Source organism: Malus sylvestris, chromosome 11 (genome assembly GCF_916048215.2).
Source record: "Malus sylvestris chromosome 11, drMalSylv7.2, whole genome shotgun sequence".
NCBI lineage: Eukaryota > Viridiplantae > Streptophyta > Magnoliopsida > Rosales > Rosaceae > Malus > Malus sylvestris.
In genome coordinates this window covers 7,127,381-7,141,698 of record NC_062270.1, presented here as the reverse complement: position 1 = coordinate 7,141,698, position 14,318 = coordinate 7,127,381, and the positions used below count along the sequence as shown (strand labels likewise).

At 39.2% G+C, this 14,318-nt stretch overlaps 1 protein-coding gene, 1 long non-coding RNA gene, 1 other non-coding gene and 3 pseudogenes across 13 annotated transcripts in view; 2 read left to right on the top strand and 4 right to left on the bottom strand.

Annotated features, from left to right (window-relative positions):
• LOC126589109 (disease resistance protein At4g27190-like) overlaps nt 1–14,318 on the bottom strand; it is a 98,546-nt pseudogene that overhangs the window by 22,016 nt on the left and 62,212 nt on the right.
• Nucleotides 1–14,318, bottom strand: part of LOC126589107 (disease resistance protein At4g27190-like) — a 77,772-nt pseudogene that overhangs the window by 22,412 nt on the left and 41,042 nt on the right.
• Nucleotides 1,110–14,318, top strand: part of LOC126589164 (uncharacterized) — a 42,811-nt gene continuing 29,602 nt past the window's right edge. The window contains exons 1-5 of one of the 11 annotated variants that reach the window (XR_007611714.1): nt 1,110–1,340; nt 1,424–1,474; nt 1,905–1,939; nt 8,953–9,019; nt 9,554–9,927. Coding sequence is in view for 5 of the 11 variants with exons in the window: in XM_050254388.1 (XP_050110345.1) it covers nt 1,430–1,474; nt 8,953–8,982; nt 9,554–9,796 (318 nt within the window). In the remaining 6 variants the exon portion in view is untranslated. Of the gene's footprint in view, nt 1,341–1,423; nt 1,475–1,904; nt 1,940–8,952; nt 9,020–9,553; nt 9,928–10,558; nt 10,832–14,318 lie in introns of those variants that run through there. The other 10 variants (XM_050254392.1, XM_050254390.1, XM_050254391.1 and 7 more) reach the window with 10 other exon arrangements.
• Nucleotides 1,946–4,927, top strand: LOC126589182 (uncharacterized). Its single transcript, XR_007611747.1, has 2 exons — nt 1,946–4,809; nt 4,873–4,927. It is a non-coding gene; the product is annotated as an uncharacterized LOC126589182 (long non-coding RNA).
• LOC126591653 (U6 spliceosomal RNA) lies at nt 12,096–12,199 on the bottom strand. The gene has a single exon (XR_007612468.1). It is a non-coding gene; the product is annotated as a U6 spliceosomal RNA (small nuclear RNA).
• Nucleotides 13,957–14,318, bottom strand: part of LOC126589103 (disease resistance protein At4g27190-like) — a 93,410-nt pseudogene continuing 93,048 nt past the window's right edge.

Below are 14,318 nucleotides of genomic sequence, written 5' to 3'. Positions count from 1 at the left end.
TGCCTGCATGATCCTTGCCTTTGTAATTTCATGGCCTTTTCACTTCAATTCAAAGTGCTTTCAGGAACACCAGCAGGGGAAAGAAAAAGGTTACTGTGAATGTGTGGGGGTAAGTTGCAGTTCCAATCATCGTCTTGCTTGTGCTGCTACGTTGCTGTACCCGTTCCTACTTTGCCGTACATATACTCTCCGCCCCTCGTAATATAATATTCTACACGGATATCTATAACAAGTATATTATTTTTGGATAAATGGGGGTGTCAACTTGTTTCCATTTGCAGTGCTTAGTCTAGCACATATTTTGCGCACGTGAATCTTATTTGTACAGTTAAGGACTCCTCAGTGTGGAAAGATCCGGAGGAGATGCTTGTCAAGCCCTCGTACCTGTAAATTGTGAAGCATTGCTAATGAAAGCTACCGTGAAAGTATGTATTTTCTCAATGATCCTTGTAATACACAGGTTACCGGCACAAATGTCGTCAATTTGAAATTTTCGATCCATTCAAATGGTAAGTCATTACTGAATATTATATGATTCACTAGGTAACGCCGAGTTTTGAGAGCACGAGAAAAAACTAGAGTTTTGAGAGCACGAGAAAAAACTCTTAACTGCTTAAACGAACTATCTGTTAAAACTTGAAATGGATCGAGAACAAACAATTGTTATTATCGAGAACAAACAATTGTTATTGCGTGAACATCAAAACACGTTTCCACGAGTTTAAACAACCCCCATAATAATCTTATGATTTTTCATGTATGAGAACGTATTAGAATGTAAAATCAATGTGGATTCACTTTTTTTCCTTTCAAATCCATATTTGTTAGCAAATATACAATGAGACTAATATTCATTTCTTATAAGTAAACATAATACGAGTTTTTCTTTTAATTGAACGATAGTTTGCACGAAGAAATCTAAATCATTTGAATGGATATTCAAACTCTAACATAACAAAAGAAACACGTTACTTTAGTGAACTGAACTTGAGCCAACCGATGAAATATGAGTAAGCAAAGAAATAAAAGAATCCAAAAAATAAGAAAGAAAAGGACATACATATACGGCTGTCCACCATGTAAGGACTTTGTGAAATTATCCACTACTTGTGGTGGAAGGAGAAAAGAAGGGGCAATAATCCACTACTTTTCGGGTTGAAAGTCCCCCAAAACAAAACCGTCCATCGCATATACACGCTATACTAACTCCTAAAACCCTAATTCGTACATTATAGTTCGGTGGGATTTCCATTTTCTCCTGCTTTGGCTTCAAATCGGACACCTAAAACCCCTCTGCATTTACAGCTACCACTCTCAGCGCGTTCGATTCCATCCGCCGAGTAAGATTACTTAAACCCTCTCTGCTACTTCATACTGTTTCGGTTTCGAAGAAGTCTGTAAATTAATTTTGCGAATTGTTCAGGTTCTAATGGCTGCCCCCCACAATGCGCCGACGGTTTTGGACAAGGAACAGGTAAGTACCCTTTTGCTTCATTGTTCCAAAGTTTTTACCTTTTGTTCTGCAAAAACGAATTCAAGTTTTAGATTGGATTTAATGCATGCCCAAGATTGGATTTTGGGGAAAGTTTTGGAAATTCATGGTTAGATTGTTCAATGGGTGTTGGGAATCTGGGTGTTCTGTGAGTTTGGGCGTAATCGAATTGGGTCTTATTTGTCTAATTGGTCAATGATGGTGGTGTTTCGACATTAGTAAAATTGAAACGTGGGTATTTCCAGACAGTTAGGAAGCAACAAGATGGTTAATTTTTACTCTGAGTGATGGACTTTCTTTTCTTTGGTTTTGAATTATTGTTCTAAATTCATGTTTTTCAAATAATCTCCTGCGTGTTCTGGAAAGACTTGAATTTGGTTTTAAACAATTGTGCAAATCTTTGGTATGGCAGAGAAGGAGATGGTACAGGGTTGAGTTATTCAACAAGTAAGTTTATGACGGCATTGTTAAATATCACGGCATACTAATCTAGTTTTTGAAAGTGGGGTGTGTGCAAGGCTTATTATATAATTTAAGGAGTAAATTGTAGTAATGGTCCCTCAATTGTAATCAAATTGGAGCAATGGTCCCTCAACTAAAAATTCATTACCATTGGTCCCTCAACTTATCAAAATATGTAGCTATAGTCCTTTTAATTAATTTCATCAAAATTTTATCAAAATAAGTTATGTTGGAATAACCATTTATATAATTAGGGTCCCTCAACTTATCAAAGTGTGTAATTATGGTTCTTTTTGTCAATCACGTCAAAATTTTTGTCAAAACGAGTTATGTTAGAAGCAAGGTCTAAAATATCGATGATATCGGAAATATCGGCAGTAAAAAACGAAAATTTCGATGGAAATATCGGGATATTATCGATATCGATAAAAATTGAATAAAAACCACGAAAATTGTAAGAAAAACTTGGAAATTTTTATTGAAACTTTGCAGGATGTTTATTTAGTCAATTATCTATTAGTTTATCACAAAAAATTGGAAGGAAATGCATTGCATGATGGATTTAACTGATTTAAGTTGATTATATAGCGAGCTGGCAAACATTGTGAGTGTAGAAAATATGTAGTAATTAATGAAACAAGTTTAAACACACCATAATCATTTATATATAATGAATTAGTACAATATTTTACACTTTATACATTGCATGGTAAGATATATGAGTAATTTAGTACCACATAGAGTTCCTATCAAGGTCTAAAATATCGATGATATCGGAAATATCGGTAGTCCAAAAACACGAAAATTTCGATGGAAATATCAGGATATCATCGATATTTTAGACCTTGGTTGGAAGGACCATTGCTACAATTGCAAAAGAACGGAGAATTAGATGGAGATCTCAACCATAATCATTTATATATAATGAATTAGTACAATATTTTACACTTTATACATTGCATGGTAAGATATATGAGTAATTTAGTACCACATAGAGTTCCTATCAAGGTCTAAAATATCGATGATATCGGAAATATCGGTAGTCCAAAAACACGAAAATTTCGATGGAAATATCAGGATATCATCGATATTTTAGACCTTGGTTGGAAGGACCATTGCTACAATTGCAAAAGAACGGAGAATTAGATGGAGATCTCAACCATAGAATACAAGCTGGATGGATGAAGTGGAAGAGTGCATCCGGCGTGTTGTGTGACCGCCGTATGCCACTGAAGCTCAAGGGAAAATTTTATAGGACGTCAATAAGGCCGGCGATGCTGTATGGCACAGAATGTTGGGCGGTGAAGCATCAACACGTACACAAAATGGGTGTAGCGGAGATAAGGATGCTTCGGTGGATGTGTGGACACACGAGAAAGGATAAGATTAGGAATGAGGATATCCGGGGTAAAGTAGGAGTAGCCGAAATTGAAGGAAAGATGAGAGAAAATCGGTTACGGTGGTTTGGACATGTGCAAAGAAGGCCTACTGACGCTCCGATTAGAAGATGCGACTATGGGACAGAGGTTCAGGGCCGAAGGGATAGAGGAAGACCTAGGAAAACTTTGGAAGAGACCCTAAGAAAAGACTTAGAGTACTTGGATCTAACAGAGGACATGACACAGGACAGAACACAATGGCGTTCTAAGATTCATATAGCCGACCCCACTCAGTGACTTGGATTTTCCAAGTCTTCAACCGAGAAGTTTTCCTCACTCGGGAAATTAAGGGAACACTACCTCAACCTATATGCTCCACTCACAAAGCTTCAACATACAAGCTTCAACAAAAGAAAATTCAAAGAACTTAGCGAAGAAGGCTTTGGTGTATTTAACACAATACGTTGAAATGAAGGAAAACTTATTTATTGATATCCCCGATAAGTTACAAATATGTACATATACTTGAGTCAAAATAAACAAACAAGAGGGAGCCTTCACAAAGGTTGCTTAGGAGAAGTCTCAGCAGTCGGTAGAGCCCCAGAAAGAGAAGGCACCGGATGGGGATCATTCGGAGCCTCAGTACTGGACAAAACCCTAGAAGGAGGAGGCATCAGAGGTTGATCATTTGGAGCTTCATTACGCGGTACAGCCCCAGAAAACGAAGGCAATAAATGCCTTTGGAACAAACCCACAAATCTCTGATGATCAAGTAAAACCTGACCATCAGATTCCTTCATCTGGTCAAGCTTCCTCTTCATGTTTGTATCATAGTCATGTGCGAGCCGGTGCAACTGTTTATTCTCATGCTTGAGCCCTCTAATCTCCTGTTTGAGGCTCATCACTTCAGCCGCCAATGATTCAACTTGGCGGGTTCGAGCAAATAGGCGTTGGGCCATATTAGACACAAAACCTGCACACTGAACACTGAGAGCCAGAGAATCCTTAACAGACAACTCATCAGACTGTTTGGAAAGTAGTCTGTTATCTTTGGGAGTGAGAAGGTTCCTGGCCACTACCGCATCAGTCATATCATTCTTCATCACGGAATCCCTAACGGTAAGAGGACCAGTAGAGGAGACGAAGGATAGGCGCCATATGTTGTCTGGAAAAGGCGGGGCTGCCTCTTCAACAAGGTTCAAGTCAAAACGACGGTCGGAGGGGCCAGACATTTTCAAAGGTGTTGAAGAGAGAAGAGGTCGGACAAATCAAGATCTTAGAAGTGCAAGAATGGAGCTTCTACTGGTGGATATTCAAGTGTGCTTTGGAACTTAATGTCAGCCCCTATAAAAATCTGCACTCGACGAAGCTTCAGAAATCGAAGAGGCGCCTGCTCAGAAATCGAAGAGGCGTTTGCTTTCTCAAAAGCTGGGCTGCTCAGAGACCACGAGGGTTGATCTCAGAAATCGAAGAGGCGTTTGCTTTCTCAAAAGCTGGACTGCTCAAAGACCACGAAGGCCGATCTCAGAAATTGAAGAGGCTTGCTTTCTCAAAAGCTGGGCTGCTCAGAGACCACGAGGGCCGATCTCAGAAATCGAAGAGGGACCTACTTTTCCAGCTTTGTCAGCACCTGTCACACGCACACTCAGCTTTGCGGAAATTATGGGCATTCTGTCGAAGATTTTTGGCGAAGTAGAAAGCACATGAATCGTACTGTTCAATCACCCATTTCCCACACGCAACAATAGCTCATGGGTACCACAGATAACTTTGCCAAAGTTCTCTGACAAAGTTGAGACACGTGAAGCTTGCAGCTCCCACTACATCGCTCTGACCAAGAATGGTAAAAGAATTGCAACGAAACAACACTAACAAAGTTTAGACACATAAATTTTGAAGGTCTAGCTACCATATTATTACCCACAAGGGTAAAGGAACAGTACTATTGCTGGATAATTGGAAAGTCCCGGTGTGTCAACCTTTGTGCTTCGTGGCAAGGTAGACTAGCAAACATGCCCAACCTTTACTCACATTCGAGAAAACACTCCCAACAAGATTGCTTGCTCCAAAATCGAAGAGGCACCGCCCTCCGAATCTCGAGAGCCAGACTCCCAACATGATTACTTTCTCAAAAATCGAAGAGAGGGTAAAGGAACAGTACCACTGCTGGATAATTGGAAAGTCCCTATGTGTCAACCTTTGTGCTTCGTGGCAAGGTAGACTAGCAAACATGCCCAACCTTTACTCACATTCGAGAAAACACTCCCAACAAGATTGCTTGCTCCAAAATCGAAGAGGCACCGCCCTCCGAATCTCGAGAGCCAGACTCCCAACATGATTACTTTCTCAAAAATCGAAGAGAGGGTAAAGGAACAGTACCACTGCTGGATAATTGGAAAGTCCATGTGTGTCAACCTCTGTGCTTCGTGGCAAGGTAGACTAGCAAACATGCCCAACCTTTACTCACATTCGAGAAAACACTCCCAACAAGATTGCTTGCTCCAAAATCGAAGAGGCACCGCCCTCCGAATCTCGAGAGCCAGACTCCCAACATGATTACTTTCTCAAAAATCGAAGAGAGGGTAAAGGAACAGTACCACTGCTGGATAATTGGAAAGTCCCTGTGTGTCAACCTCTATGCTTCGTGGCAAGGTAGACTAGCAAACATGCCCAACCTTTACTCACATTCGAGAAAACACTCCCAACAAGATTGCTTGCTCCAAAATCGAAGAGGCACCGCCCTCCGAATCTCGAGAGCCAGACTCCCAACATGATTACTTTCTCAAAAATCGAAGAGACACCGTTCTCCGAATCTCGAGAGCCAGACCCCCAGCAGGATTGCTTTCTCAAAAATCGAAGATGCATCGTTTTCCGAATCTCGAGAGCCAGATCCCCGACATGATTGCTTGTTCGAAAACCGAAGAGGCACCACTTTCCCAACTTCAAGAGCTGGATCTCCTTGGATAAAGATTGTCTGTAATCTTCACACACAACATCAGCTTTCCAGATACCACAGACCACTTTTTCAAAGTGCTCTGACAGAGTTAAAACATGTGAAGCTGGCAGCTCCCACTATCGTGCTATGACCAAGCAGGGTAAAGGAATAGCATTATTACTTGATGTTAGGGAGACTCCTATATATGTCGACCTCCATCCCTAACGGACAGGCAGACCTGCAAAAATGCTCAACCCTTTCCCTTATCTAAGAGGGCACTCCCAACGAAGCCTTTCGAAATATTCAGCTTTCTTTCCCCCCGATAATACCTCTGTAAACAAGCTATACTAGAGCAAGAATATTTCATATCATCAGGGTTAAAAGCAAGAGTATCCCATATCATGCTTTTTCCCTGTCTTTTCCCTTGGCCTTGTTCTTACCTGCAAGACAAGGAGAAAGAGAGCAATCAGTCAGCACTTGGAATCAAGCTTCCAGCCAGGAACTGACTGCCTGGAACCCTTACCTGATTACTTACCTGACATTGCTCTCAAGTACTCATCTTCAACATCTTATGCTTCCAGAGAAGATACCGCATCTGCCTGAGGAACAGATAGGGCAAGTGAGAAGGATACAAGGAAGCATGTGGAGACAAGCGTAACAGCACACGTGCCGATACATCCACTACTCTGTCAAAAGCAAAAGTATCCCATATCAGCAGGGTCGAACGTACTCTAGATTTGATGGACTTGTTTTGACCCTCAAATTCTTCAATCGGCCTTATACTCTGGAGGAAACCAGAAAACCCTCCAGCCCAGTTCAAGAATAAGCCTGTGGAAAGTTAATTATTCTAAAGCAAAAGTATCCCATATCATCTCTTCTCATTTTTCTTCTCTTTATCCTTCATGCTGCCTGCAAGATAGGGAGAATGTGAACAATCAGCCGGAGCTCTGATTGCTTACCTTGTCTGTCACCTCTTTCAGCAGATCCCCTAGCTCGGCGACTTGGGGGACTCCTACTACATGGTTTGTATCGCGCTTGACCAAGCATGAAACTACAAGTAAGCTTCAAGTGAAATTGATACATTACCTTGTGCATCTCCACTAGTTACAGATACCACCCCTGGATGGAGGAAGAGTACTTCCAGAGAGGATGCCACATCTACCTATGAGACAGATAAGGCAAGTCAAGACGATACCACACTCGGGTACTTAGAAGTTTCGTGGCTACGAGATCATTATCCCACAATATTTCCTAATGTCATTTGTACTAAATCATTCACTTGTACTCACTAAAGGAGAACTTGAACCTATGTACTTGTGTAAACCCTTCACAATTAATGAGAACTCCTTTATTCCGTGGACGTAGCCAATCTGGGTGAACCACGTACATCTTGTGTTTGCTTTCCTATCTCTATCCATTTATATACTTATCCACACTAATGACCGGAGCAATCTAGCGAAGATCACAAAAAGTGACCGTTTTCGCTACCTAGGATCTATCTTGCAAGAGAACGGAGAATTAGATGGAGATCTCAACCATAGAATACAAGCTGAATGGATGAAGTGTAAGAGTGCATCCGGCGTGTTGTGTGACTGTCGTAGGCCACTGAAGCTCAAGGGAAAATTTTATAGGATGGCAATAAGGTCAGCGATGTATGGCACAGAATGTTGGGCGGTGAAACATCAACACGTACACAAAATGGGTGTAGCGGAGATGAGGATGCTTCGTGGGATGTATGGGCACACAAGAAAGGATAAGATTGGGAATGAGGATATCCGAGGTAAAGTAGGAGTAGCCAAAATTGAAGGAAATATGAGAGAAAATCGGTTCCGGTGGTTTGGACATGTGCAAAGAAGGCCTACTGACGCTCCGGTTCGAAAATGTGACTACGGGACAGAGGTTCAGGGCCGAAGGGGTAGAGGAAGACCTAGGAAAACTTTGGAAGAGACCCTAAGAAAAGACTTGAGTACTTGGATCTAACGGAGGACATGACACAAAACCGAGCGCAATGGTGTTCTAGGATTCATATAGCCGACCCCACTTAGTGGGAAAAGGCTTTGTTGTTGTTGTTGTGGTTGGAAGGACCATTGCTACAATTGGGTTAAAGCTAAGGGACCATTTCTCCAATTGAATTAAAGTTGAGGGACCAATGGTAATGAATTTTTAGTCGAGGGACCATAACTGCACGTTTTGATGAGTTGAGGGACCAATGGTAATGGATTTGTAGTTAAGGGACCATAGCTGCATGTTTTGATGAGTTGAGGGACCATTGCTCCAATTGAGTTAAAGTTAAGGGACCATAGCTACAATTTACTCTAATTTAAGCTTGTCTCTTAGTTAGAGCAATTCTTTAGGGCCTTCTCGTACACTATTATTTGTTTGTTTATTTTGACTTTCACCTGTGTCACTTCTATTTCCGTTGGAGATCATACTATGTTCTGATGAGCATGTATGATTGTGTGCAAAACAACGAATGATATTTCTAAAGCTACATTATTTGGTAGTCTTGTGGCTTCAGTGTGTGAGCACTAGAGTACTTCTCACCCTTGTGTTATACACTTAGACTACCACATCTCATTAGGTTGTGCATTTTTAGTTAGGTATATGCAATTTTCTATCTGTGATGCTTTAGCTTCCGAGTTATTCGGTTTTCATTTCTTTGTTTAATTGGTTCATTTATGCAGGCTCACCGTGGAATGTCCTCGACCCAAGAGGTAAAAATGATCTTCTCCTCATGGAATGCCCTCTGATGTAAGTTCTTTTTCCAAAATTTCAACTTTCAGTTTTGGGATCGATTCTTGATTTCGAACTTTTATTCGATTTTTCTGTCTGAATGCCGGAGATGAGATTTGTGGTAATTCTGTGAAGTTGTTGAAACCCCTAACAATCACGTTGATGTGAAAATGTGGTAGGAAATTGCATAGCCTGATTCCTTGTTTATTCTAGTTGTATTCAACTAGAATCGGGTTTGTCATTTCTTGTTTGAGTAGTGTAAAGTTTTCCTTGTTTAATTTGATTAATTTATTTTTACATAAGCAATTGTCATTTCTTGGCTCGAATCGGGTTCATTTCGGTAGTTTGCTTTGGTTTTGGGTTCCCTGCAAGGCTTGGGGTTTTTGTGGCTTTCTAGCTTGTCACTAGAGTCATAAGATTTGGTTTAATTGGTAGAGCAATATTGTATGCATTATTTCCAGGACCGGAGATGAGTTCTTTAGCATCTCCCCAATCTTTTGCATTTCTTAATGTTATTTTCCTTTCCATAACCTGTGTTTTGTTTGGGGTAAGCGTGCTATAGAAATAGAACACATATCTTCAGTGAGCGTTCTGTTTCTCCAAAAACTCTTGGATGTCTTCTGGGTCTCAACCGTTTGGTGTCATACTTCCGCAACGTGGTCAAATTATCTCTTGAAGTTGCTTGAAATTGCCTTTTTGGTAGACAAGGCTCCTCAAGGGGGAGAGCTAGCCGGAGCTGTCAGTGGACATTTATTTCAGAAATGTTTTTCTTTATCAAATATTAAGCATGCCTAGATACATATGATTTCCGTTACGTTTAGGGGAAGAATAGATTTTATGAATTAATACCAGACCTTACAGTGTATGAACATATTCAGCTTACACTAGCTAGCCATAACCAGTGTTTGATAATATTATTTAGCTTAGACGTGTATAGTCAATGCCGACCCCACTTAGGGGGAAAAGGCTTTGTTGTTGTTGTTGTTGTTGTTGTAGACGTGTATAGTCAATATTACAGTATATTCAGCTTGTCCATACTACAAACATGTCATTCCGCATGTGTATGGTTAATATTAAAGAATATTCAACTTGTCCATGCTACGGACATGTTATTCAGCTTACACGTGTACGATTTATACTACAGTATAGTCATCTTGTCCCTACTGTGAGCATGCCCATTCAGCTTACACCGGCTACGGCTAGTGTATGATTATATTTTTCAGCTTACACTAGCTACAGCTAATGTATGGTTTTATCTTCAGTTTACACTAGCATGTATCATGTATGTGTAACCTTACACTAACTATGACTAGTGTATGAAATTGTATGCTATACCAACAGTAAGTATATTGGAGTATACGTGCATGTAGTGGAGGGTTGATAACCCATTAGGTGTCGGGGATGTGGTTTTGAAATAATTATAACTTTTCAGCAGGTTTTAAATTTGGGGGCCAAAACCTAATTCCAAAGGAAACTGTGCCGATTTTTCAGTAGATCATTTGAAGTTATTTTATTAAATTATATTTGCATGCACGTTATGGCTACGTCACTTTCCAGATGCAGGTCATCACACCTCCATTTTGGTGTCCACCGTGACGTCCCCATAGGCAGTCGAGAGATGAATTCAAACAGTAATAATCGCAATCGAAATTAATTATACATATAGTAAGCAACGGAAACAGAATCTTTAGAATGAAATTCTGGTGCAACAAATGACATCTTATTGGTTTGTACATATGAAAGTAAGCGAATAGCCGAAGCCATAACCTTTTGTGATTGTTAACATCCTCGTTATATGGTGTCTAGTAGAATTCCGTCACCTTCATTATTCTTGGTATTAGAAATAAAAGAGAGATGTTTTCTTGAGATATAATTCGAGTTTACAAAAAAAAAAAAAAAAAACATATTTTAGTGTTACGTAAATATTCCTTAGAGTGGCATTGAGGTCCCCCATCCATTCAGCCACTCTCAACGCGGTGTATACTTGCAATCGGGGATGTGTGGCAATAAGCTTTGGAGCTAATAGGCTTAAGTTTTGCACGTCAGTAACCGCCAATAACTCCAAAGACGGCAACTTCAAAGTATAAGTTTCACTATAAAAATACTTGAGTTTTGGTCGACATTTAAGATTGATGGACTTCACTTTAGGTAATGTAATTATTTCATCGGTGCAACAACCCGCAGCGATTTCAAGTTTCCGAAGCTGCTTCCTGTGAACATCGGTTGTGAACTACCCGTCTCCCAAACACGCGTTAAACTTGGCAATATATCTAACCGCAAGGACCTCAATTTATTGAATGCTTCAATGGAGTGACTACTTTCTTCATGCACCGGTCCCTTTAGTTGAAAAATCACTTCCATCGAATTACAGTTAATTAGAGGAAGATTTTCGAGATTATCATCATCATTTGGGTCCTCAAGATTAGGTTGTGTAACCTAGAAAATTAAACACGATCAACAAGATGACACAATACTAATTAAAAGATGTACTTATAGAGGTTAATTGAACCTGATTTAAAAGCTTACCTCCAGATTAATTGGACGTAGAAACAGGGGCGAGGAAAGAACTTGCAGGCAGCGGCAGGGTAGAGGGGTCACTTTGGGCTTTAAGGGCATTTTCGTGTTTTTGTCCGACCAAAAAAAATATTTTGTTTTTTTTTTATTTTTTTTATTTTTATTTAATACAATGATATATTTACACAAACTCGTCACTCCTAAGATTCGAACCTGATAATGAATATCACTAAATCGCAGTACTGAATGTCAATTGTTAAACAATGATATATTTATACAAACTCAAAGAGTATAGGAGAGGGTCGAGTTGGCCACTTCATAGACAACAAAATTTATTTCAAGATATATATGTTGGGTACTACAATTCTAGTCACATTATAAATATATAATATCAATATTATTTGTAGTTTGATATAAATATTTAGACAATCAAAATTTGTCGTTCAGTCAAATAGTGCAAAAGAGATATTAGGATCAAATTTGAAATTTTCAAAAAGATGCTAACAAAATGCTCATTTCTTACTTAGGGTGAAAAGGTAGAGTAAAATATTGTTAGCCAGTGAAAGAGAGAATCAAAGAGTGGAGGAGGAACTATTTTACGATTCATACGTGTAATCCTAGCTTAGGAGTCATACTAATCTTCTTTGTATCGTTCGAATTTTATGAGATGTCCATGAAGGAGATTTCATGGCGGTTTGCTCGTAGTGAATTTAAGAGAACATTGATGCTCGAACGATGAAGATTTTGGTTGTCAAATTGGGCTCTTATTTGCTAGGGAGTTCAGATTGCAATTTGAGCTTTTGAAGGGAGACACAAAAAGGGTGATTGATTAATTACGATCTCTAACAAAATCCAACACAAATCAGCATGATGGCATGACCAATGCTCCAAGACTTCATAATTTTAAGATGCAATCCAATTGTAGTATGAAAAAAATCACATTGTGGTATTTTGGATGTTGTAATCGGAACATTTGGTTCACCAAAATGACACTTATATAAGAAAAAGACAAGGATTGAGCTTTCCAGGTTCTTCTTTGCGATGGTGGCTCCACAAGTCAGGCCGATATCGAGCTCTACGATGGTGGGCTTTGCAAATCATGGCTGCCATATTGCAAAATCCTTCAAAAAAATTCTCAACAAAAACGAACGTATGAGTATGACCTATAATCTTAATATTTTCTCGTAGTGCTCATCAATATGAACGCGTGAGTGTAAGCAGAAGGAAATTCAAAGCTAAAATGAAGATTCCATGGCACTACAATGTTTAAGGATAGTATAATAATTTTGTATTACCATGGTTGATTACCTTATGCTGTCAATTTACCTTTAATTTTCATTTCTATTTCAAATTATTTTATTTCTTTTCATTTTCATTTTGTTTCTTTTTATTTACTTGTGTATTAAAAGTGAAAAAAAAATTAATGATATTCATTTTTATTTGTAACTTGTAAGAGAAATCTTATATTCAATAATCATCAAAAACAAATTTGAACTATATTACTTCTAGCCATTATTATTATCAAAACATGTTCCTTCTCATCTCACGTACCAAACACACTTTTGATGATAGATATTATCGTTTATTCTATAAAAAAATGTGGAAAAGAATTAATGTAAAAGGTGGGAGAAACCCATTTTCTCTCCTTCTCCCGTATCCTCTCTCCTCCTTCTCTTTTGCGCTGCGCTGCAACAGGAGCCCCATTTAACAGCAAGCCGAAGACTGCCGAGTGCCGACGCAACAGCTCTGTCGTCCACTGGTCACCAAAGGCTCTCAAACTACACACCCAGAATGCTCTTGCCGTCCCTTATCCTATCCCCCAAGTTAGTTTCTATAAATTCGTAGGCGATTTTCCTCAACTTCAAATCTAAGAAACGGTGACCCAGGGGTTTCCGGCCAATATCGCCGGAATTGGACCTCGACCCAAGAGGTAGAAATGATACTCTTCTCGTGGGCTGTTCTCCAATGTAAGTTCTTTTTCCAAATTTTCAACTTTCAGTTTTGGGATTGATTCTTGATTTCGAATTTTATTCGATTTTCTGTATGAATGTCGGAGATGAGACTTATAGTAATTGTTGTATCTGTGAAGTTGTTGAAACCCCTAACGATTACGTTCCCGGTTGATAGTTGAAGCATGTCTATAACATGGTGTGGGATTGAAATCTGTAGAACCTTGTATTGTTGTGAATAGGCGATGAATGAACTCCGTTGCATAGGAATCATAAAATTCATGGAAAGAATGTGAAAATGTGGTAGGAAATTAGAAAATGGGGGCCAAAATCATGTTATGATGAAGACAATAGCTTAGCCTGATTCCTTGTTTCCTCTAGTTGTATTCAGCAGTTTGCTATGGTTTTGAATCGCCTGCTGTCCAGTAGATGTTTACCTATTTGGTAGACAAGGCTCCTCAAGGGAGAGCTTGCCGGAGGTGTGAGTGGACATTTATTTGAGAAATGTTTTTCTTTATCAAATATTAAGCATGCCTAGATACATATGATTTCCATTACATTTAGGGGGCAAACAGATTTTATTCAGCTTGTCCATTCTACAAACATGTGATTCAGCTTACACGTGTATAATCAACCTCGAGCACAAATAAGCAAACACTAATGATGCGAATTTAGAAACAAACAGTAATAATCGCAATCGAAATTTATGGTACATAAAATAAGCAACATAAATAGTATTTTTGGAATGAAATTCTGGTGCAACAAAAAATGTCCTTTTATTGGTTTGTGCATATGATATGGTAAACGAATTGCTGGAGCCACAACGTTCTTTAAACTCTTTTCCTGCATGCATT